At 57.2% G+C, this 21,242-nt stretch overlaps 3 protein-coding genes across 5 annotated transcripts in view; 1 reads left to right on the forward strand and 2 right to left on the reverse strand.

Annotated features, from left to right (window-relative positions):
• The window catches only part of Tnxb (tenascin XB), a 58,430-nt gene extending 50,395 nt beyond the window's left edge, over positions 1 to 8,035 (forward strand). Inside the window, exons 28-44 of the mRNA XM_029531568.1 lie at positions 3 to 186; positions 1,357 to 1,644; positions 1,960 to 2,238; positions 2,888 to 3,169; positions 3,983 to 4,291; positions 4,593 to 4,928; positions 5,143 to 5,265; positions 5,376 to 5,519; positions 5,675 to 5,794; positions 5,899 to 6,042; positions 6,132 to 6,262; positions 6,385 to 6,517; positions 6,606 to 6,757; positions 6,848 to 6,944; positions 7,031 to 7,192; positions 7,275 to 7,438; positions 7,745 to 8,035. Of these exons, the coding sequence (XP_029387428.1) occupies positions 3 to 186; positions 1,357 to 1,644; positions 1,960 to 2,238; positions 2,888 to 3,169; positions 3,983 to 4,291; positions 4,593 to 4,928; positions 5,143 to 5,265; positions 5,376 to 5,519; positions 5,675 to 5,794; positions 5,899 to 6,042; positions 6,132 to 6,262; positions 6,385 to 6,517; positions 6,606 to 6,757; positions 6,848 to 6,944; positions 7,031 to 7,192; positions 7,275 to 7,438; positions 7,745 to 7,846 (3,150 nt within the window). The 3' untranslated portion in view covers positions 7,847 to 8,035. The remainder of the gene's footprint in view (positions 1 to 2; positions 187 to 1,356; positions 1,645 to 1,959; positions 2,239 to 2,887; positions 3,170 to 3,982; positions 4,292 to 4,592; positions 4,929 to 5,142; positions 5,266 to 5,375; positions 5,520 to 5,674; positions 5,795 to 5,898; positions 6,043 to 6,131; positions 6,263 to 6,384; positions 6,518 to 6,605; positions 6,758 to 6,847; positions 6,945 to 7,030; positions 7,193 to 7,274; positions 7,439 to 7,744) is intronic.
• On the reverse strand, positions 7,860 to 14,269 carry LOC110335614 (steroid 21-hydroxylase). Of its 3 annotated transcripts, none has more exons than XM_029531343.1 (10): positions 14,015 to 14,269; positions 10,281 to 10,370; positions 9,836 to 9,978; positions 9,638 to 9,733; positions 9,449 to 9,550; positions 9,274 to 9,360; positions 8,948 to 9,148; positions 8,578 to 8,747; positions 8,395 to 8,498; positions 7,860 to 8,310 (listed from the first exon to the last, which is right to left on the reverse strand). In XM_029531343.1, exons 2-10 carry the CDS (start codon positions 10,288 to 10,290, stop codon positions 8,033 to 8,035), a joined length of 1,191 nt encoding a protein of 396 aa, XP_029387203.1. In that variant the 5' UTR covers positions 10,291 to 10,370; positions 14,015 to 14,269; the 3' UTR covers positions 7,860 to 8,032. The 3 variants fall into 3 exon arrangements, with proteins under 3 accessions (XP_029387203.1, XP_029387201.1, XP_029387202.1); XM_029531341.1 differs by lacking the exon at positions 14,015 to 14,269 and adding an exon at positions 10,436 to 10,637 and having other exon boundaries at positions 9,632 to 9,733; positions 9,836 to 9,973; positions 10,264 to 10,370; XM_029531342.1 differs by lacking the exons at positions 10,281 to 10,370; positions 14,015 to 14,269 and adding an exon at positions 10,413 to 10,637 and having other exon boundaries at positions 9,632 to 9,733; positions 9,836 to 9,973.
• A 390-nt stretch (positions 14,270 to 14,659) lies between these two features.
• Positions 14,660 to 21,236, reverse strand: LOC115062505 (complement C4-B). Its single transcript, XM_029531319.1, has 20 exons — positions 21,135 to 21,236; positions 20,959 to 21,048; positions 20,623 to 20,832; positions 20,389 to 20,464; positions 20,130 to 20,286; positions 19,923 to 20,039; positions 19,649 to 19,820; positions 19,231 to 19,463; positions 18,986 to 19,153; positions 18,439 to 18,498; positions 17,332 to 17,425; positions 17,068 to 17,248; positions 16,883 to 16,973; positions 16,679 to 16,753; positions 16,062 to 16,164; positions 15,852 to 15,941; positions 15,674 to 15,772; positions 15,457 to 15,540; positions 15,042 to 15,174; positions 14,660 to 14,905 (listed from the first exon to the last, which is right to left on the reverse strand). The coding sequence occupies exons 2-20, from the start codon at positions 20,999 to 21,001 to the stop codon at positions 14,764 to 14,766; spliced, it is 2,328 nt and encodes a 775-aa protein (XP_029387179.1). The 5' UTR covers positions 21,002 to 21,048; positions 21,135 to 21,236; the 3' UTR covers positions 14,660 to 14,763.
• Between the last annotated feature and the right edge of the window lie 6 nt (positions 21,237 to 21,242).

Genomic DNA, 21,242 nt, shown 5'->3' on the forward strand with positions numbered 1-21,242 from the left:
GAGACTTTGACTCCTTCACTGTCCAGTACAAGGGCAGTGATGGGCGGCCCCAGGTGATGCGTGTCGGGGGCCAGGAGAGGGAGGTCACCGTGAGAGACCTGGATCCTGGGCGCAAGTACAAGATGAACCTGTATGGGCTCCATGAGGGGCGTCGCGTGGGCCCCGTGTCCACCGTGGGCGTGACCGGTGAGTGAGAACTGGGATCTGCTTCTTCTCCAGGCCCTGTCTTCCCTCTCCTCTTCTTCCAGGCTGTACCTCTTCTCTCAGACACTGAACTTCTGATCCCCTCTCCTAGGACAGCGTGTGGATCAGTGTGGCTGTCCTCAGAGCTGTTCTTGTCGCCTGTCCTTCCCTGTCCTTCCTCACACTGTCCTCCTCTCTCACTCCAGTGCACCACTCAGTCCCGCATTCCTTCAAGCCTGGCTGTCTCTCTGGGTATCTGGTGACTCATAAAATGCTCCGGATTTGGGTCCTGGTCTAGATCTGCCTCCAACTGGACTATGTGGGTTTTTAGAAAGCTTTTCTTCATGCAGTGTCTGCTCCTGCAGCAGAGGGACATTCATGGCAACATCAGATAAACCAGTGATTCTCAACCTTCCTAATGCTGTGACCCTTTAAACTTTTAAGAAGCATTTACTTATTTATTTAATTTATTTATAAAAGTGCTCTATTTGCATGTATGCCTGAATGCCAGAAGAGGGCATCAGACCCCATTACAGATGGTTGTGATCCACCGTATGGTTGCTCAGAATTAAACTCAGGACCTTTGGAAGAGCAGCCATTGCTCTGAACCAATGAGCCATCTTTGTGAACCTTTAACATAGTTCTTCATGTCATGGTGACCCCAGGATAATTTATGTTTGCTATTGTTTTCTTATTTGCTTGTTTGTTTTGTTTTTTGTTTGTTTGTTTTTGAGACAGGGTTTTCTGTGTAGCTTTAGATGTCCTGGAACTCTTTCTCTTTGTAGACCAGGCTAGCCTTGACCTCACAGAGATCTTCCCGCCTCTGCCTCCTGAGTGCTGGGATTAAAGGCATGTGCCACCACCAAGTGGCTAATCTCACTATTGTCATGAATCATAATGTAAATACTTTTGGCGGTTTGTTATTTTAAAGTCAAAGATATTTTGGAGGTTTAATATTTTTGAGGCTGGTCAAGGGGTCTCGACCCACAGGTTGAGAACCTCTGTGCTCTATGCAGTTGGGAGATTCTCCTAGGTGTGAGCTGCCTGCACCAGTTGTGGGGCGTCAGTCCATGGCTGGGGTTGGGTGGAGAGGTAGAAGAGGCCCTGAGAAGCTGCTTTGCAGCCTAGGGACTGCCTGGTCCCCATTCCTCAGCCTCCTTTACTCTCTTGCAGCCTCTCTGACCACAGAGCCCCCCATAGAGCCCCGCCTGGGAGAGCTGACTGCACTAGAAGTGACTTCCACTACAGTGCACCTGTCCTGGACTGTGGCCCAGGGCCCCTTCGACTCCTTCCTGGTCCAGTACAAGGACGCACAGGGGCAGCCCCAGATGGTGCCTGTGAGCGGAGACCTGAGTGAGGTCACCGTCTCAGGTTTGGAGCCGGCCCGAAAGTACAAGTTTCTACTCTTTGGACTCCGGGATGGGAAGCGCCATGGCCCTGTCTCCACAGAAGCAAAGACTGGTGAGTGTGGGCCCGGTATCAGCTCCGGTCCGCCGCTGCCCCCTTGTGGCAACTGCTGGAATTTCACATTTCAGTGTCCCGCATTCCAAACTTGGTGACCCATTTCTTTGTCAGATCTACCCAAATTCATACCTCCCTCTGGTCCTTCTCCATGCTGTCTTCAGAACGAGGAAGGCACACTCGCCTCCTTTACTGGAGGCTCTTTTATCCCCAGCCCTGCCCAATTACCCACCAAAACCCGACGACCCAAACCAGAGCCTGTCACCCCTGCAACTGTCGCTCTGCACTCTCTAAGCCGTCTCCTCTCCTCTCCAGTCTCTGACCCAAGGCTCCTTCCTCGTCTTGGGGAGCTCACCGTGACAGACACGACCCAAAACTCCGTGGGTCTCTCCTGGACTGTTCCCGAGGGTGAATTCGACTCTTTCTTAGTCCAGTACAAGGACAAGGCAGGGCAGCTCCAGGTGGTGCCTGCAGCAGCAGACCAACGTGAGGTCACCGTCTCCAGCCTGGAGCCCAATAGAAAATACAAGTTCCTGCTCTTCGGCCTCATAGGCCGCAAACGCCTGGGCCCTGCCTCTGTGGAGGGCACCACGGGTGAGCCCAGGGCCTGCCTCCCGCCTTGTCCAGCTCCCATCCCCAGGGCCTTCCAGGGACTAATCTCGTCTTCAGTCTGAGACTAAAGGTCTGTTCAGCAAAGGCAAATCTCTGCTCCTGAGCAGGGCAGGACCTCAGCCTTTGTTCACACTGTTCCCTTCCTTTCGAGACCACTGCCAAGGGAAAGCAGCGTGTAGGCTTGGCTAACCTGGGTTCAAAGGCCAGGCCCAGCCCTTGCCAGCCACACGGTATGGGTAGGCCACCTGCTGTGCATCACTACCTACCTCCTCACCTGTGCGACCCGCAGCCCACTGTCTTCCTTCCTCCCAACCCTAAGTCAGGAGATGGACAGGGAGACCTTGGCTGCAGAAAGACTATGGAAAAATCTGGTAGTTTTGTGCCCATGACTCAGCGCCAAGGAAGGGGTGGGGTGGGTCCATGACCCCATTCCCAGGTCCGTGATTCACTCCAAGCCTGGCCCTCAGATACCATAATTCTGTCCCACCAAACCCTCATTACACTAGCTCTTCCAAGCATTGTCTGTCATCTACGGCCTGGCTGTGTCCTCGGGTATCTGTCCCCAAGGCCACGCATGGACCCTTGCGTTCCTCTGAACCCTCTTACCAGAATCTTCCTCCCCTCCCCTCAGCTCCTGTGGAGAAGACACCACAGCCCCGTCTCGGGGAACTGTCGGTGACAGAGGAGACCTCTGACTCCGTGCACCTCTCGTGGACTGTGGTCCAGGGTCCTTTTGACTCCTTCCTGGTCCAGTACAAGGACAGGGACGGGCAGCTCCAGACGGTGCCCGTGGCTGCAGACCAGCGAGAGGTCACCATAGAGGGTCTGCAGCCAGGCAGGAAATACAAGTTCCTGCTCTATGGGCTCACTGGAGGGAAGCGCCTGGGACCCATCTCTGCCTTGGGAGTGACAGGTGAAGCTGTCCTGCATGGTCTGAAGATACAGGAACTGACTGGAGTGGACAGGAGGGAGGGGAGAGGCCTGGCCAGAGCCAGAGAAGGGAGAGTTTGTGCCCACCCCACCCCAGGTGTTGATCAGTCATTTGAAAGAACAGGAGGAGCCAGGCCACGCAGGAAGGGAAGGCCTTGAGGGTTCCCTGCTTTCTCTCTGAAGCCCAGCCGTCCCCGCAAGGGCTGCTTCCCACTGCCCTGTTGGAGCAACTTTAGCTCCTGGCAGCGTAGGTTTGCCACGTCAGTGTACACCTCCCATGCTAGTGAACCAGAGATGTTTTCTCAAATGGAAAACCACTGAGAAAGCCAGTGGGCCAAGGCCACCGACACCCACCTCAGAAGGGCGCATGGCTAGTGTGACTTGCCAGGCACGTACACCAGCTGGTGCCACCTTCAGCCGCTCTCAAAAGGCTCTCCGGGTGGGGCCACTGTTGAGGGGGGCTTGATGTGCCCAAGGCTGGGAGAGCGGAAGTGAGTCTCCGGTCCAGATACAGTGAGAGGTGGAGGAAAGACCAACAGCTTCCCAGGCAGGAGACAGACCCTGGCGCTCCTCTCAGAGAGGCCTCCTGGGGCACACTGCTGAAATGAGTTCAAGAATTGGAAGGTTCTAGACCATCTCCTTCTCCCTCCCTTTCCTCTCGTGGGTTGCTCTGCCAGGACTGTGAGGTGTCACCAGTCTCAAGCCAATTTTGTCAGCCTTCCTCTGAAGGGCAAGATGGGAAGGCGGGGCCCCGTGGCACCCCCACGAAGGTTCTGCTCTGGTTTCTCCCATGCAGCCTCAGAAGTGGACATATCAGCCCCGGACCCCACTGAGCCCCCTGAGGCTCCCCGCCTGGGGACACTGGCGGTGACCGAGGCAACCCCAGACTCCCTGCGCCTCTCCTGGGCGGTGGCCCGTGGCCCCTTTGACTCCTTTGTAGTCCAGTACCAGGACACAGAGAGGCAAACCCAGGCCCTGCTTGTGGACGGAGACCAGGACAAAGTCCTCATCTCAGGCTTGGAACCCCAAACTTCCTACAAGTTCTTCCTCTATGGCCTCCGTGAAGGGACACGCCATGGACCTATCTCTGTAGAGGGCACCACAGGTAGGGCCAGGCCTCTACCATCCTAGTCTGGGGAGGAAGGGTGGAAGGTGGCACCCTAAAGTGGCTGCCACAGGGAAGGCCTGTGGAGTCACCCAGAAAGAGTTGAGGCCATTTGCCCTCCACTGCCCCTGCCTCTGCTCCCATGTCGGGCCACTGAACACCCCTCCTGTGGCTCTGTTCCTCACTCGTCCAGCTTTACTGACCAACAGGATCAGGATAAGATGACCAAGGGACAAGCTCTAAGCCTTAGAACTGCTATGCATCTGTCTCCAAACTCTTTTCTCCTACCCACTTCCCACAGATCCAGTTCCTGCCGGTCAGGGCCCAGGGGACCCCGGACCCCGCCTGTCCCAGCTCTCAGTGTCAGATGTGACCACCAGTTCTCTGCGGCTAAACTGGGAAGCCCCGCTTGGAGCCTTTGACTCTTTCCTGCTACGCTTCGGGGTCCCCCTACCGAGTACCCTGGAGCCGCACCCTCGCCCTCTGCTGCAGCGAGAGCTTATGGTGCCAGGCGTGCGGCGCTCAGCCGTGCTCCGGGACCTGCGTCCCGGGACCCTGTACAGCCTTACTCTGTACGGGCTGCGTGGGCCGCACAAGGCAGACAGTATCCAGGGCACTGCCCGCACGCTCAGCCCAGGTGAGGGCCCACAGGCGCACCAAAGAAAGGGCTTCCTGCTTTGCGGGGTGGGACCCAGCATGTAACAACGTGTGTGGTGAGCAGGGGAAGGGTTGACAACACCTAGAGAGTGACATCTGTCCTGAGAAACCTACCCAGAGCACCCAAGGAGAAAAGGCAGGAGCCCGCCGCCTATCCGTGCCTTAGCCGCTCTACCCATCCTTTATGCCCTCAGTTCTGGAGAGCCCCCGGGACCTGCAATTCAGCGACATCGGGGAAACATCAGCCAAAGTCAACTGGGTGCCGCCAACGTCCAGGGTGGACAGCTTCAAAATCTCCTACCAGCTAGCCGACGGAGGTGAAGACCCCTTTCCCTCATGACCTCCTTGGTTCTCCTCTCTTGCCCGCCCCTACCCCCTGCACACTGCCTGCTCTCTAGCTGTTCTCAGGCTCCGCCCATGCTTGCAGGAGAGCCACAAAGTGTGCAGGTGGATGGCCGGACCCAGTCCCAGATCCTCCAGGGGCTGATTCCAGACACTCGCTATGAGGTGACTGTGGTCTCCGTCCGTGGCTTTGAGGAGAGCGAGCCTCTCACAGGCTCCCTCACCACAGGTAAGAGAGACAGCCCCCAGTACCAGGAGAGGTAGAGAAAGAGAAAGCAAGAACGGGGGAGAAACCCCGGGGCTTCAGCCTCCAATGTGGGAGGAGCCAGCGGGGATGGGAGAGTTAGGGTTAGGAATGCCTCTGAGCTCCCTGTTCTTGCCCAGTGCCTGATGGTCCCACCCAGCTACGGGCATTGAACTTGACTGACGGATCTGCCCTTCTACACTGGAAACCCCCCCACAAACCGGTGGACAAATATGACGTCGAGGTCGAATCCCCTGGGGGTGAGTGAGATCGAACCTCCTCTAAAGAGGACTTGTTTGTGGCAGGGGACGAGGAACAGGGTACAGCTCCGATGGATAGGAGCTGATGCCCCTCCCACTCCTAGCCCCACCCCTTCAGGCCTCGGCCCCTGGCAGCGCTGTGGACTACCCACTGACGGACCTGGCACGCGACACTAATTACACAGCCACCGTGCGCGGTCTCCGGGGTCCTAACTTCACCTCCCCAGCCAGCATAACCTTCACCACAGGTACAGCCAGGGCTGCGTGTGGGTCACAGGACACTGAAGGGGACAGATCTGGGCCTCATTTCTGTCTCTTTCCACCCTGCCCCTTCCAGGGTTAAAGCCCCCCCAGGACTTGGAGGCCAAGGAAGTAACTCCTCGCTCGGCCCTGCTCACTTGGACTGAGCCTGAAGTCCCACCCACAGGCTACCTGCTCAGCTTTGACACCCCTGGAGGACAGATTCAGGTACCCCACTTCACTGGCCAAAGGCTTTCCGCGCGGCTCGACTTGGAGGTGCTGCCTCTGGCTCTCCTGGAGAGTTTCCATCTGGCCCTCCACTGACCTGTCTGTCCCTCTTCTGTCTCCAGGAAATCCTGCTTCCAGCGGGAACCACCTCGCACAGGCTTCTGCGCCTCTTCCCCTCCACCTTCTACAGCGCCCAGCTCCGGGCCATCTGGGGCGAGAGCCTTACACCTCCCGTGCTCACTTCCTTTACTACTGGTACTGGCTCTGGGGTTTGGGGGGGGGGCAGCTGGGGTCTAGGGTTTGGGGGAGGAGAACAGACAGACTCTCCACCTCCTCTCCGCAGGCGGGCTGCGCATCCCCTTTCCCCGGGACTGTGGGGAGGAGCTGAAGAATGGGCCCAGCGCCTCAAAGACTACGACCATCTTCCTCAATGGCAACCGCGAGCGGCCTTTGGACGTGTTCTGTGACATGGAGACTGATGGAGGCGGTTGGCTGGTGGGTTCCATTCAGAGCCCAGATCCCCGTGTAGCACAGGGGCCGATGCCCGGGAGCCACAGGCTGACGCTGGCCCTGACTGCTTTCCAGGTGTTCCAGCGCCGCATGGATGGACAGACGGACTTCTGGAGAGACTGGGAGGAGTACGCCCATGGTTTTGGGAACATCTCCGGGGAATTCTGGCTGGGTCCGTGCCTCATAGGGTTGGGGAGCCAGGGAAGGGATGGCAGTCCAGTGAACCCCAGGACCCTGATGAAGCATGCTCCACCCCAGGCAACGAGGCCCTGCACAGCCTGACACAGGCTGGAGACTACTCTATGCGTGTGGACCTACGGGCCGGGAAGGAAGCCGTGTTCGCCCAGTATGACTTCTTCCGCGTAGACTCAGCAAAGGAGAACTACCGCCTACACCTGGAGGGCTACCATGGGACTGCAGGTAGGTGTGGGCCCGGATGGGGTGGGGGCGGGTGGGCACGGGGGTGGGTGGATCCTCATCACGCCTTCTCGTGCCCTGCCAGGCGACTCTATGAGCTACCACAGCGGCAGTGTCTTTTCTGCCCGTGACCGAGACCCCAACAACTTGCTCATTTCCTGCGCTGTCTCCTACCGCGGGGCTTGGTGGTACAGGAACTGTCACTATGCCAACCTCAACGGGCTCTATGGGAGCACAGTGGATCACCAGGTGGGGGGACATAGGGGCCACACGGCTCCACGTTGGGATCTTGGTGACCCGGGCTGAAGTACTCTCACATGAAGGGCTGAACTTCTCGTGTCTCAAGAGGCTCAACTGCGAAATGAGACAATTATGCCAAACTTGTTGAGGGAAGTTGAAGAGACCGTTTATTAGTGGGCAGGGGGCACCAGCTCAGGGATCATGGGGGAGATGGCTGGACCCTGGGAGTCACCTACAGGAGCAGGGTGGGGATGGATTAGGTGGCATTGATGTAACGCTGTCTTGACTCTCTTCCCTTGACAACCCTCTCCTCAGGGAGTGAGCTGGTACCACTGGAAGGGCTTCGAGTTCTCCGTGCCCTTCACGGAAATGAAGCTGCGACCCAGAAACTTCCAGGCCCCCACCAGGGGCACCTGAGCCTGCTGCCCACCTCACTCACACCCCGGTATGACTGCCGAGCACTGAGGGGTTGTGCCCAGAGAAGAGCCAGCGTGCCTCACCGAGGAAACCTTCTCTGACACAATCTCACAGCACCATGTTTACAGGGGGGGAAAGGGAGGGGAAACGGAGCAATAAAGGAGAAACCGAGGCACGAGGCTCGTCCTATCCCGTCAAAGATTTCTCACCCAGGACTTGGGGCGCCGGGTTTCTGGGCTGCAGCCGCACCTGGAAAGGAGGAATCAGGAGATTGATGCCAGCATAAGGCTGGGGCTGCAGGGAGGGCAGGGTGCCATCTGGTGGAGGCAGCAGCGTGAAGGCCTGCAGCAGGCGAGCCAGCACCACAAAGAGCTCCAGCCGCGCCAGAGGCTCTCCCAGGCACACGCGTGCCCCACAGCCAAAGGATGGTGTTCTGGGATTCTTGCCAGGTTCCAGGAAGCGATCTGTGGGTAGTAGACGGATAGCTAGAGAAGTTTGTCCCAGCAGAGGCTGGGCCTCTCCCACCCCCTTTCCTGTCTGCCTCATACCAGGCCAGAACTTGCTGGGCAGTTCCCAAACCATCTCATCCAGGTTGGCACCTTGGATATTGGGGATGATGACCGTATCCTTGGGGATGTCATAGCCAGAGATGCTGAGGGAAAGGTGGAGTCAGGAGCTGTCCAGAGCCCAGTGAGGCCTTCCTCCCTCAACCCTTACCCCCGGGGAATCACCTGCTAGTCCTAGTTGCACGATGGGGCAAGGCCAAGGGCACCACAGGCCGCAAACGCAGCACCTCGGCGATGGTGGCCATGAGCAGAGGCAGCTGCATTCGGTTCTTGTACAGGAGCTGGGAACTGGGGCCCAGCTTGAGGTCTAACTCTTCCTGCAGCCGCTTCTGGATCTGAGAAGGGGGGGGGGGCAAGGCTGGGCTCTAGGGACCAGACTTTGCCCAGGTGGCTCACAGCTGCCCAGCCTGCAGCCCCTCCCTCCTGCCATCTAGCTGAGCCTAGAGCCCCCTCTGTGAGCATAGCCCAGGCCAAGCAGTCAAGAGCAGAGCAACTGGTTCAAGGTCCCAGAAGGAGCTGTCTTCCCACAGTGCACCTCAGGGTGGTGAAGCAGGAAAGCCACAGCCCAGGAGAGTGTGGTAGCCGTGGTCTCAGTGCCGCCGATGAACAGGTCCACCACGGACATGTGCACGTGCCCCTCGTGGAGTCGCTCTGTGTCTTTGCCATCTCTTTGCTTCTCCACTCCCTGGAGCATGTAGTCAATCATGTCTTTCCATTGGCCTGCTACCAGGCTGTCCTGCAGAGAGGCAGGGGAAGCTGTGTGTCCAGCAGTGATGGCGGTTGGTGGCGGGGGGGGGGGAGAACAGCAGCAGGCACATCACTGGCTGAAGCCAGAGGAGCTGGTGCCCCTGCAATGCCCACCTTGTGCCGTTTCAGCTGCTGCTTTACGATATTGTCCCTAATCTCTTGGATCTGCTTCAGCTTCTGGAGGCCTGGGTTGGGGAGGAACTGGGGCAGGAAAGAGAGTCAGCTGCAGGGTAGAGACTGGTGGTCCCCTCCCCCACAACCCAGGGGAGGCTGGGCTGCAACGCCTCACCCTGAGAAGGGGAATGAGAGTCAAGATTTGGATGGACCAGTGGTTCCAGGCTTCCAACAAGTCCTGGACGCAGTCATGAATGGTATGGACCAACGTGCTGTCCTGCCGGAATAGGAAGGCATGCTTTGAGTTCAAGACCCGCTAGAGGACCTGAGGGGGCTGAGGGGTGGGCAAGAGGGCAACATGGACCTTGTCTCCGAAAGTGAGGCAGGAAATGATACTGCAAGTGAGGAAAGAGAATTCCTTATGGATGGTCACGGGGGTGCCAGCCTGGGCTCTCATGCGCTGTGGAGGAGAGACAGGCTGCAGAGGCCGTGGAGACGGATGGGTACTGGCGGGAAAGGGAAGCTGGCCCCAAGAGGGTCAGGCCACAAGAGCCAGCCTCACCTCGCAGAATTCCTGGGTCAGCTGCTCTATCAGAGGCTCCATGGAGTCTCGCATGCCCAGCATCAGGGCCAAGCGAGAGAGTTTCTTGTGGGCCTTCCACGTTAGCGAATAATCCCCCAGGGACAGGTCCAGGTCCATCTTTCCTGCAGGAGAGATGGTAGAAAGAAAGACAGGATCACAAGCAACCAAGGAGACCAAAGGCCTTGCCTGTTTCCCCAAAATCCAAGAAGTGCCCTTAGCTCAGGGCAGGGGCCACACCAGGTGGCTCTCTGTGAGTTTGAGACTAGCCTGGTCTATATAGTGATTTTCAGCCCAGCAGGGGCTATATAGTAAGCCCTAATCTTAAAGAAGAAGAGGGGGTGGAGGAGGAGGAAGAAGAGGAGGAGAAGGAGGAGGAAGAGGAGGCAGAGGAAGAGGAGGAGGAAAACTGTGCCCCAACCCTTACCATTTAGCATCTGGGGTCGGCCAGCAAAGTCCACCCACTTTTGGATCAGGGCCTCCTCAATGGTTCTGTTAGAGTTCAGCACCACCACATCTGAGGGGAAAGGACAATGTCAGGCAGGGAAGAAGGGGTCACACGAAGACAGAAGGCCAGCCTACCTTGCAGCCCCAAGCGGATCCTGTAGATGGGCCCGAGTTTCTGAGTGAGGCCGAGCAGGTAGGTGGGAAGGTTAGGCTGTAGGAAGTGCAGAAAGCCCGGGGCCAGAGGCGGGAGGTGGAGGTTCTGGACCTTCCACTGGCCCCACAGCCAGCGGGTGCCAGCTAGCAGCAGCAGCAGCAGCAGCAGCCCATGTAGCAGCATGGCCCAGCACTTGTGCAGGGCCCTGACGGCCTTTTATAGCCCCCAACTCCACCCTTTGTTCTGCTGTGGCTCTGACCTTTGCTTCAGGTCCCTTCCTGTCCCCCCCACAGAACAGTGTGTTTTCACATTGGCACAGACCCCATCGGCCTTGGAGAATCTGTGGATCAAAGATGGGACCATCCATCAAGAAGAAAGGAAGGGATGCAAGACCATGACCTCTCTGCATCTCAATCAGTTTCCTAACTCTGTAGCAGCCACGTAGGCGGAGAGTCCACTGGAGCCAGCCCCTCCCGCCATACCTCGCCTTGGACCAGCTGAGTGGTCCGAGCGCATTTGTTCTAGAGAAAAGAAATGAATAGCAGTTTCTGCCCAATACGCCTTTTGGGTTTAAATATACTCTCAACACGTATTTTATTGATTTTTATTACCACTATTGTTACTTTAGTTTTGTGATGCTAGGCCAGCCCTCCACTGCCAGCTGCGTCCACAGTCCTAGACCCTTTTTGTTAGTTTGATAAAGAGCCTCACTATATTGCCAAGGGTACCTTGAACTCGCCTTGTAGCTCAGACAGGCAGAAACTTTGCACCTTCCTTCAGCTCCCCAAATACCTGGAAAGGCAGACATGAGTCACCTGGCTCCTTATGCAATTCTTTGTTAGACTTCCCTTTGGTTTGAGACCTGGGTGGGGGTGGGGCTCGGCAGAGGGTCTTGTGCATGTGTGTGGTAACCAAAGGTCAGCCTCAGGAGGTTTGTCCAAGGGAAAAGACCCCTGAGCGCTCATTTTCCTGAACCTCCCTGATTCAGCCAGGCAAGCTGGCCACTGACCCCCCAGCAATCTTCCTGTCTCTGCTTCACCATTTCTGGAATGATGAACATATACCACAGGGCTGGCGAGGTGGCTCCGTGGTTAAAAGCACTGGCTGCTCTTGCTGAGGACCTGGGTTCAGATCCCAGCACCTATGTGGCAGCTCACGACCTTCTACAACTCTATTTCTGAAGTTCTAGTGCCCTCTTCAGGCCACAGAGGGGTACTGCATATACACATAGTGCACATGCATGTGTACAAAGAAAACACTGGCAGGTTTCTTTGGTGTTTTGTTTTATATTTACTTATTATATTTTATGTTGTATGTATGTGTAAAAGTAAACAAAATCTATGTTCCACCACAACCAGACCCTCCTCCTCTTCTTCTTCTTTCTTCCTCCTCCTCCTCCTCATTCTCCTCCTCCTTGTCCTCCTCCTCCTCCTCNTTCTCCTCCTCCTTGTCCTCCTCCTCCTCCTCCTTGTCCTCCTCCTCCTCGTCGTCCTCCTCATTCTCCTCCTCCTTGTCCTCCTCCTCCTCCTCCTTGTCCTCCTCGTCCTTCTCCTCCTTGTCCTCCTCATCCTCGTCCTCCTCCTCCTCCTCTTCATCTCACCCCTCTCCCTTCTCTCTCTGACATAGGTCTCACTATGTAGCCCTGACTGGTCTTGATGTAGCTAAGGATGACCTCACCCTGACCCCTCTGTTTCCATCTCCAAACGCTGGGACTCCAGGCATATCCCGCAATGCCTGACCTGGTGCCATTGCTTCTATGGTCTCTTTCAGTGTCGTAAGCATGGAGAGTTAGGCGTGGTGCTGCTTGCCTATGATCTCAGCACTTAGGAGGCAGTAGCAGGAGGATTGAGTCTGAGGTCAGCCTGGGCTACATAGCAAGACCCTATCTCAGAAGAAGCAGGTTCAGTGTTAGTGTTTGCCTCGCAGTGAGAGGCCCTGGGTTCTACCCCTGCACCCCACAAAAAGTGCTCAGAAGACAAGGGGCCACGTTTTGGAACAATGTGTACCAGCTCCTACCTGCTTTGCTCTGCCCCTACCATGGCTACCATGACACACAGATTACACCATACACCACTGCCCTGGTTGTTTAATGAAGTCAAGGCTGAAGACCTTACACACGCACAAGAACTGCAAAGAGGCAGAGCCAAGCTTCAGCAGGCACCCAGGCGCAGTCTGTACCTTTAATCACTTGGCTACAACAATAGCAACAAAATGACCAACTGGAGCCAACTTAAAAAAAAAAAAAAAGCCCCAAATTACCTCACATGTGAAGGACCAGAGGACAGGGATGGGAAAGAGAAGAAGGCTATGTGCTTGCAACATAGCTAAGCAACCATTGTGCTAAGGCAACCTTGAAGGTCGGGGCCCACAGGTTACCAGCTCAGGGAGAAGGTGGCTCCCATCAGGATAAAGGCAGCTGACCGACCCGGCCTCCCCAGGAGGGAGCTGGGCAGATACAGCTGGTTCAGAAGTTACAACTGCTAGAGATGGGATTTCCCCAGGACCAGTCCAGGGGCACTTGATAAGGGGGCAATTGGGAATCTCATAGAGTATCTGTGGTGAGAGTATTCCAATTAGGGCGGCAGAGCTTAAGGAGATGGGTGAGAAGTCCCCCAACTGCCCATCCCCAGACTTATAGACAGACCCCAGGATCAGGGGGTCCCCCTCTACTCCAAGATTCCTGCAAAGGACAGCAGTACAGCAGGACACCCAAGTTGAGAATCCAACTGTGCTACCCACAGCTGGTGAGCTGAGAGCTGACAGACCCTCGTGGCAGAGGCTCAGGCCCAGCCTGGATCCCAGCCTTGCCCCAGGAGGCAGAAAAGAGGGGTTGCTCGGGTTGGGCAGTTTCAGCACATCCTCTTTGTGGGTGACCTTCCAGAGCCAGGCTATAGCTGAATCCCTGCGCTGGTGACTGGGTTGGTGGATGCAGATGTACGTCTCGGGGCCTTGAAAACAGCAGACCTGACTGAAACACCCAGGAAGACCAGAGCTTCCCCAAAGTCCCCACGTGAGGGGCTCAGTTGATGGGGCGACCTAGAAACTTCACCGTGCCTCCCACACCTCCAGATACAAAACTCCAGCAATGATAAGTCCCAAATATGCTCTGCCCCCTCCCTGGCCTTTGTACGGTTCCCTTTCTCTGCTTCAAACATCCTTGCTCTCCCTGCCCAACTATTGCACCTTCCAATCACAGACTAGACCCCGCATGTGCTGGGATGCACCTGTAATCCCAGGGGAGCTGAGACCAGGAGTTCAAGGCCAGTGTTGGCTATATAAGTTCTGTCTCAAAAAGTAAAAAATAAAAAAAAAAATTTTCAGGGATATGGTGCAGTTGGCAAAGTGCTTGCCTGGTGTGCAAAAAGCCCTGGGTTCAATTCCTGGCACTGCAAAAACCTTGGTGTGGTGATGTGTGCTATAATCTAAGCACTCAGATATCGGGGCTCCATACCAAGTCTGAAGCCAGCCTGGGACGCATTTTAACCAAACAAAGCAGAAAAACACGTGAAATCCATGATCCTCTGGTGCCCTCCTCACTGATGGAAACCCTGACATCTTACCTCCCCAAGGCACAGGGACACCAGTCCCATTCTGTTTCCCCGTAACGAGCTTCTGCGATAAGAGGCTATGGTTTTGGTCCTGGTACCACTCACTGGGCAGAACGGGGAAAGAGACAGACCGTGGATCTCTGCAGACCGGTCAAATGGCAGAGTCGTCTGACCTCGGTCAATTTCCTTGGTAGAACTAGGTCACCCTTGAATAACCGAAGGTAGGCAGACAGGGTGGGGAGAGTTGACCCTTCAAGTTGTGCTTCCCCTTGAATATTCAGGAACAGCACAGTCAATCTTTGTCCTGTCCTTTGCCTGGATGATCACCAGGTCAGACCTGAAGGTTGCACAACTCCAGAGAAGTTGCCTAAGGCCGCTGATGACAGAGTCGACAGACCGTGACACAGTTCAAGCCACCAGACTCCAGGACTCCAAAGGCATGAAGACAGTAGGCTAAGGAGGAGAGATGCCCGAGGGTGCGGAAACTGTGACACCCATCAACAGGCACCCAGGGCACTAGCTACAAGCCCCAAGATGGCCTGAGTCCAGGGCAAACCTCAGGGAGGGTCAGGCAGAGCTTTTTGGCCCAAGGCTCAGGCCTGAAAACCCTGGGTGGGTGGCAGACTGCCGCACCTACACACAGACACACAGGGGCACTTGGCTGTCCAAAGCTTTTCTTTTATTTACCCTGTAGAGCAGAGCCCCTCATCCAGAGAGGCCCTGACCCTGGGCTGAGCTCAGGGAGCCAGAGTCGTACGGCCTCAAACCTGGCACCCCCGGCTGCTGTACTCCCTCAGGAAGTCCTTGAGCTGGGTACAGGCTGCCCGCTGGCGGGTGCTCTTACACAGGTGTTCCGAAGGCATTTCCTCAATCCAGGTGTTTGAGTCCAGCAAGTACTGGGGGCTGCAGGTGACATAGTGGGGTCAGGACAGGTACTCAAGGCATTTGGCTTTGGAGAGGCAGAGCTAGGGGCCTAGGATCTGTCCCCAAAGGAAGGTCACAGGTATGAGGAGAGCAAGGGAATGACTGGGTGACTCACTCTCCCTTGTTGTCACTGGTTTCCCCGTCCAGCCCCATGATCAAGTACTCTTTGTTAGGCTCCAAACGAAGGCGGCAAGAGGCCCTGCTTAGGAAGTTGCGGGTCTGTCCTATGGAGGCCATGGTGTCCTTTCCTGAGGGAATAAAGAGATGGAGCCATCAGAGGAGAAGAAAGGGCCAGGAGAAATCCAGGGTAGGACTCTGTAGATCCTGCTGTTTAACCCACGCTGCTCCCTACAGAACTTGTTGCTCACTATGAGCAAGCCCAGGTTCCCAACGACCAGGGGCTAGGGAGATGGCAGGATGGTGGGGGTCACATTCAGACTTTGAGTTTTCCCATTTCCAAGGGGCCCCACACCCAGACCTCAGCCTCCACCACTCTCCAGCCTGCCCGCCCGCCCGCTTCTCCTTCCTACTGAAATGCAGGACTTGGGTGATCTTGGTCTCAAAGAGGCGGAAGGCAGCTCTCCCATCTTCTCGGAGAACCTTAACCGTGAACCCTGGGAGGGACAGGGAAGGGGGAGGCAGTCAGGGCAAAGAGGGGGGCCACAGGTTGGGGTGGATGAAGAGCAGGCAACCTCAAGAGCACAAGGAGCCCGTGCCAAGGGGAATGGAGGCCAAGGGGGGACTAACCATACTCCACTCGGGGATGATAGCAGGCGAACCTCATCCGGTAACCGTCCTTGTCCTCCACCCCTCGCTCCAGTGACCTTAGCAGTCGAGGACACTTCCCTGCAGGCAGGTGTCACATGAGACCAGCTCACCCTCCCAGCCATTCCCTGCCCCTACCCCCACCCGGGTCTCTCCTCACCCTCAGCACACTGGCAGACATCTCCAGAGCACAGGGTGGACAGGAGCTGACTCTTGGTGGGTGCAGCATAAAACACAGAACACTTGTGATCTAGAGAAAGATGGCAAGGCATGAGGGCCTCTTGGCGCCCAGGCCCCCCCTGCCCCGTGGTGTCCCCCATGAGAGGCCAACCCCAGAAATCTGCTTTGTCAAAGCATCCCAAGCGCTCACCGGGGCTGTAGTAGTCATACAGGACAGCGCTGGCTGGCTGCACCAGTCCCACGGCCACCTCCTGCGAGGCTCCGAAGCCCACACACTCCCGGGAGGTTGGGACCTGGCCCCAGGATGGAAGATGGAAGGCTGCTCAGGGCCAAGCCCAGGGCTGCCTTCGTTGCCTTGTCTCAGCTTGCTCACCACGGCCTTGTCTCCAGCATTCTTCATGCTGTCATTTCCCTGCCACTAGACTCTAAAATCTGGTTCCCAAGGCCTCTGGTGACTTCACTGCCAATAGGGAGACCTTGTCCCAGGACCTCTGTGTGCTACAGGCACTTCCTGTGAGACCCTCCACGATCAATCAGGCTCTGAATCAGTCCCGCCTCCCCAGCTCCCTCCTTTCCCAGGAGCACCGGCCCAAGCAGGCCCTGGGAGACTCCTGGGCCAGTGTCCACGGTGGTCTCCACCTCTCAGTGGCTCCCCATGAACCTTGCCAAGCTGAGGTCACAGCCCCAGTCCCATGGTGACGTGTGGGAGGAGCTATGAGTTCTCTAAGGCCACCTGCCACATCTGACCCTTATCATAAAGACTCAAGAACCCAGTGTCCCCCTCCTGTGAAACTTCTCTCCACTCACCGAGTCAAAGTACAACAGGACATGGGGCCCGTCAGTCTCAAAGTGACTCACGTAACGGTCAGAGAGGGAGGTCAGCTGCAGGAAAGAGGAGGTAGCCGCAGGTCAGGGACCCTGGTCATTGTGTGACTGGGTTCGACACTAGGGGTTACTACATAGAGGGAGGTGGGCTCCTAAGGATGGAGAGGTGGCTGTATGTGACTGTACCTTCTCCAGGTCAGCCCTCAGGGCGTGGAATCCACTCAGGAGGGTGATGTCTGCGATGGCCATGCCAGACAGCCCCAGCTTGCCACTGCGCCTAGTGGGAGGAGGGGCCGGATGTATAGACTCTCGGACTACGCCCCATCCCGCCTCTTCCCACCGCCCTTCACACCAGAGCTCCTGGCACCCACCAGATACACACTGTGTACTGAACTCTGGACTCCTGCTCTTCGGCCACCTTGGGGGCCTCCCTCCTGCGGCGGCTCCGACGACCCTCAAACAGCTGCAGGGGAGTCACAGGCTGTGAGGGGACGCTGGGGTCATCTGCAGCTGGCATGTCATAGTCCTCTTCGTAGTCTTCAATGGCATCCCCTGTGGAGGACAGTGGTGAAGGGGCAGAAGGCCCGTGTCAGCCCTGCAGGGGTCAGTCAAGGCCCCCTGACCCCGGGGCTTACTTGTATATTCCACAGAGCCTGTGACCGTCACTTCTATCTGAAGGTCCTGGCACGTGGTGTTCTTCATGTCCAGGACATTGTAGGTACGAAGGATCTACCTCAGTCAGAGATGGGGAGAGAACACAGGACACATATAGCACAGACTTGAAGGGGTCTCCTGGGCTGAAGGATCTACGGCCCCAACTTCCCCCTTGCCCCATCTTCGACCCCAGTGAATAGCAGCGCATCAGGCAAGGGGTGAGATGCAGCTGCAGCGAGGAGGCAGGGCCACCCGGAGAGCCCAGCCTGCCAGAAAGCTGCCTGCTCCTGGCTTCTCTCATCACACTGGGCACAGGACAGAAGACTTTGGGCCACTGATCCTCCTGACTCACTCCATGCTGGAAGGGGCACATTTCCCCAGGCTGTCAGCTCACTGCCATGCGGGCAGTGATCAGAGGGTTACTGTGAGGTAAGAGTCACCTGGGCCAGAGGAGGGAGCTACATCTCTGGGTTCCCTGGGTCAAATGAGACATATAGGAAGAAACTGGTGCGGGCGGTGCGGGTGGGGAGTCGCGCATGGGGACCTAGGTCTGAGGTACTCAGGACAGAGCTGAAGGAAGAAGGCAGATACCCAGAAATGGAGGGAAACCAGACCAGAACAAAGATGGAGGCTCAGGGAAGGAACAGGGGACACCAAGCCAGGAGATGGCCTCCTCCTCCCCCCCCCACCCGACACACACGCTCCACCCCAAAGTCCTGGTCAAGGCCCAGCTCCCCACCCCACCCACCACCCACAACTACCCCTGCACCCCACATGTCCACTCCACCCCTTCTCACCCGGCTGTCCTACCTCACCCAACCCTGGTACTCCATGTCCAACTCCCCAACCTCACCCCACATCCCCCACCCTTCCCCATTCCCCACACCCTCCGAAAGCCCACCCCTGTACCCTTTACCCCCTTAGCCCCCACTGGCCCCTAAACCCTGCTGGACCTCACCTCACCCCAGTACCCCAACCCCCCACCCCAGCACCCCTCCCTCCCGTCCTGCTCCCCTCTCTCCCCTACCCCAGCACACCTCCCTCCCCCTCCCTCTCCTGCTCCCCCCCCCGCACCCCTCTCCCCTCACCTTCAAGGTGCCTTTGCTGTTTCCTCCCACTTTCACACTGATTGTGCTGCCCAGGGAGAACTGCCAGGAGGGAGAGGCAGGTCAGAGGGCACAGGGAGCAGACCAGGTGCCGCACACACCCTCTGTCCCAGAATCTTGTACTTGTATCAGTCTCCCTCCGGAACAACTAGAGCAGCCAGCCGGTCTCAACCTGTGACCCCTCTGGGAGTTGTACATCCAATATCCTGCATGTCAGATGTTACAATTCATAACCGTAGCAGAATTACAGTCATCAAGTAACAATGAAATATTTTCATGGTTGGGGTCACCACAACATGAGGATCTGTACTAAAGGGTCACGGCAGTTGGAAGCTGAGAACCACTGACCTAGACCCCGGCGTGGACTCTATAGACACGCTGTTTTACAGATGAGGGATGAAGAGCCCAGAGGTTTGACCACATGGCCAGAAGAAAGTCAATCTCCCCACGGCACCCTCAGGAGAGGGCTGGACTTGTCATTAGACGGCCCCGATACCCCAGCAACCCCATCAGGGACGGAGGAGGCCACCTTCAGCTCTTCCTCCAGGCCTTTGACTTGGTGGTTGTTCAAGTGTAGCACATGGGTCTTGAACCCATAGCGGCCCATGGAGCTGAGTGTCACATTCAGTGCTTTCTCCTCGGTGGTGTGTGAAGCGATCCAGTAGGCAGACAGGGCCTCCAGGGTGACCACAGTGTCCTGAGGAGGTTAGGGCGGGAGTCGGGCACTTGGTCTCAGAACCACCTACCCAGAGCGAGCCCTGTGGCTGCCCCTACCTGGGTACTGCGGAATGCCCCGTGGAAGCTTCCCTGGTGGGTGAGCCAGGATGCAGCTTTGTCAGCCTTTTTCCCCCTTCCCTCCCGCAGAAGCAGGTGGAGCAGGGCATAGGCTGTGGTTTCGATCCACAGGGCTGGGGCCTGGGGCACAGGTTCTGTTGGGCTAAGGGGTTTTGCTGGGGGCGACACAGCGTTGTCCTGAGAGCCAGTGACTAAGCCCCAGTAGAGGTTTTCTGGAAGGGAAGGGAATGCTTATTGAACCAGGTGAGGAGCTGAGCCGCCAGGATCTCTGGCGCCCCCAGTCGGCAGCCCCCTGCTTCCACTCCACAGCCAAGACAGGCCCTTTCTCTTCAGGCCTTTTCAGGCATCCCAAGGGCCCCAAGTCACAGTTGCTCTGCCAGGGTGCCCTCGCCCTCACCCCCCGTTTCCTGAGCCATGGCCATCAGGCTGTTGTGGGCAACATTCCGCAGGTCCTCCGAGGCCTCGGTCAGCGTCAGGGCATAGGCTGTGATGGCGGCGGCGTGGGCACCCAGGAGCCCGGCACTTGCCTTCTGCCCCAAGAACGAGTTTGCCTTGGTGATGGAGGCTTCCTAGAAGAGCACAGAGGCCTGAGCCTGTATCAGAGGTGCTGCTGCCCCGGGCTCCCGGGGCGAGGATGGCCGGGCAGGAAGGACAGACCACGGCTTCCTTACCACTCTGTTCTTCAGCTGCTTCGCATTCTCGTCCCGGAAGACATCCAGACCGTGGTGAAGGGCAATGACCACAAAGGCCGTCAGTGCCACCGTCTCGTCGGTCCCCACCAAGCCCCCCTAGTGAGGAGAGAGAGGCTGTCAGGCCAGAGCTGTGAGGAGCCCTGTTTTCCTGCTGACATCCTCCCGGTGCCTCCGGTGTGTTCACACCTGCATGCCTCTATGGATGACTGGACATGGGTCGTGGAAGGAGCCATCGCCCAGCTGCTGGGCCAGCAGCCAGGTAGCTGTCTCCTGCAGCTTCTCGGGGGAGTCGCCCACCTGTTGCTGGGCCAAACTCAGAATCTTCAGCACAAAGGCAGTCAGCCTAGAGCGGAGGGGCGTGGCTGGAGAAAATGCTAGTCTCTCTGGAGACCTGGCTGGTGGCTTTTTGCCCTCCTGCTGCCCTGAACTGAGTCCCCAGCCTCACCAGGTGCTGCTGTCCCGGTGTAACCACGCCCCAAAGGAGCCATCTTTCTTCCGAAACTGCTGGATCCTCATGTGGCCTGGGAAAGAAGAGGTGCCAAGATTTCCACTCTCCTGCTGTCTGGGGCAGAGCTGTACTCCCAGCGCCCTACCCCGGACCCCAGCTTCACTCTCTAGGCTCCTGGGTGCCCTTCATGCCCTCCCTGGCTCTGACTCCTGCTTTCCCTTAACCCAGAACCTTTCTGGATCAGATCCACAGCATGGTCCTTTGTCTCAGGGGACAGTTTACTCCACTGTTCTGTCCTGTCCAGGTAGTTGGAAGCCGTCAGGGTAGGGGCCAAATAGACCATGGTTTGCTCCGCGCAGCCCCGGGGAAGCCTCAGGAGGGAGGCCACGCCTCCTGGGGACAAGGCTCCTTCAGAGCCCAGAGTCTCCAAGGGTTCAGAGGCTAAAGGACAGAGAAGTTGAAGATGAGACTGGGTCTACACACCCAGCACCAGTAGACTACAACATGGCTCCACGGACTTAAGGTGAACGCAGGGGCTCCTGGGAAAGGGCTGGACCGGACACCCACCTGTAACCCTGACGAAGCTGCTGAAGTCTCCGTCAGGGACCATGTTGGGATCCGAGCTGCCAGGAATCTCCAAAGTCCGACCTAGGTTATCTAGGCAGAGGAGAGGAGCTGGTGGGTGGGCCCCTGTGCCCCATAACTCCCCTAGGGTACTGGTGGCTGGGGCGGGGGGTACTCACTTAGGGGGTCGAGGTTGTAGACTATCTCCTCTCTGTGGATGGCCCCTTCTGTCCCGCGCTACCTTCCCGCCAGCAAGAAATGACGCGGCACACAAACAGGATCCTTCT

The sequence above is a fragment of the Mus pahari genome, chromosome 18, assembly GCF_900095145.1.
Source record: "Mus pahari chromosome 18, PAHARI_EIJ_v1.1, whole genome shotgun sequence".
Taxonomy (NCBI): Eukaryota; Metazoa; Chordata; class Mammalia; order Rodentia; family Muridae; genus Mus; species Mus pahari.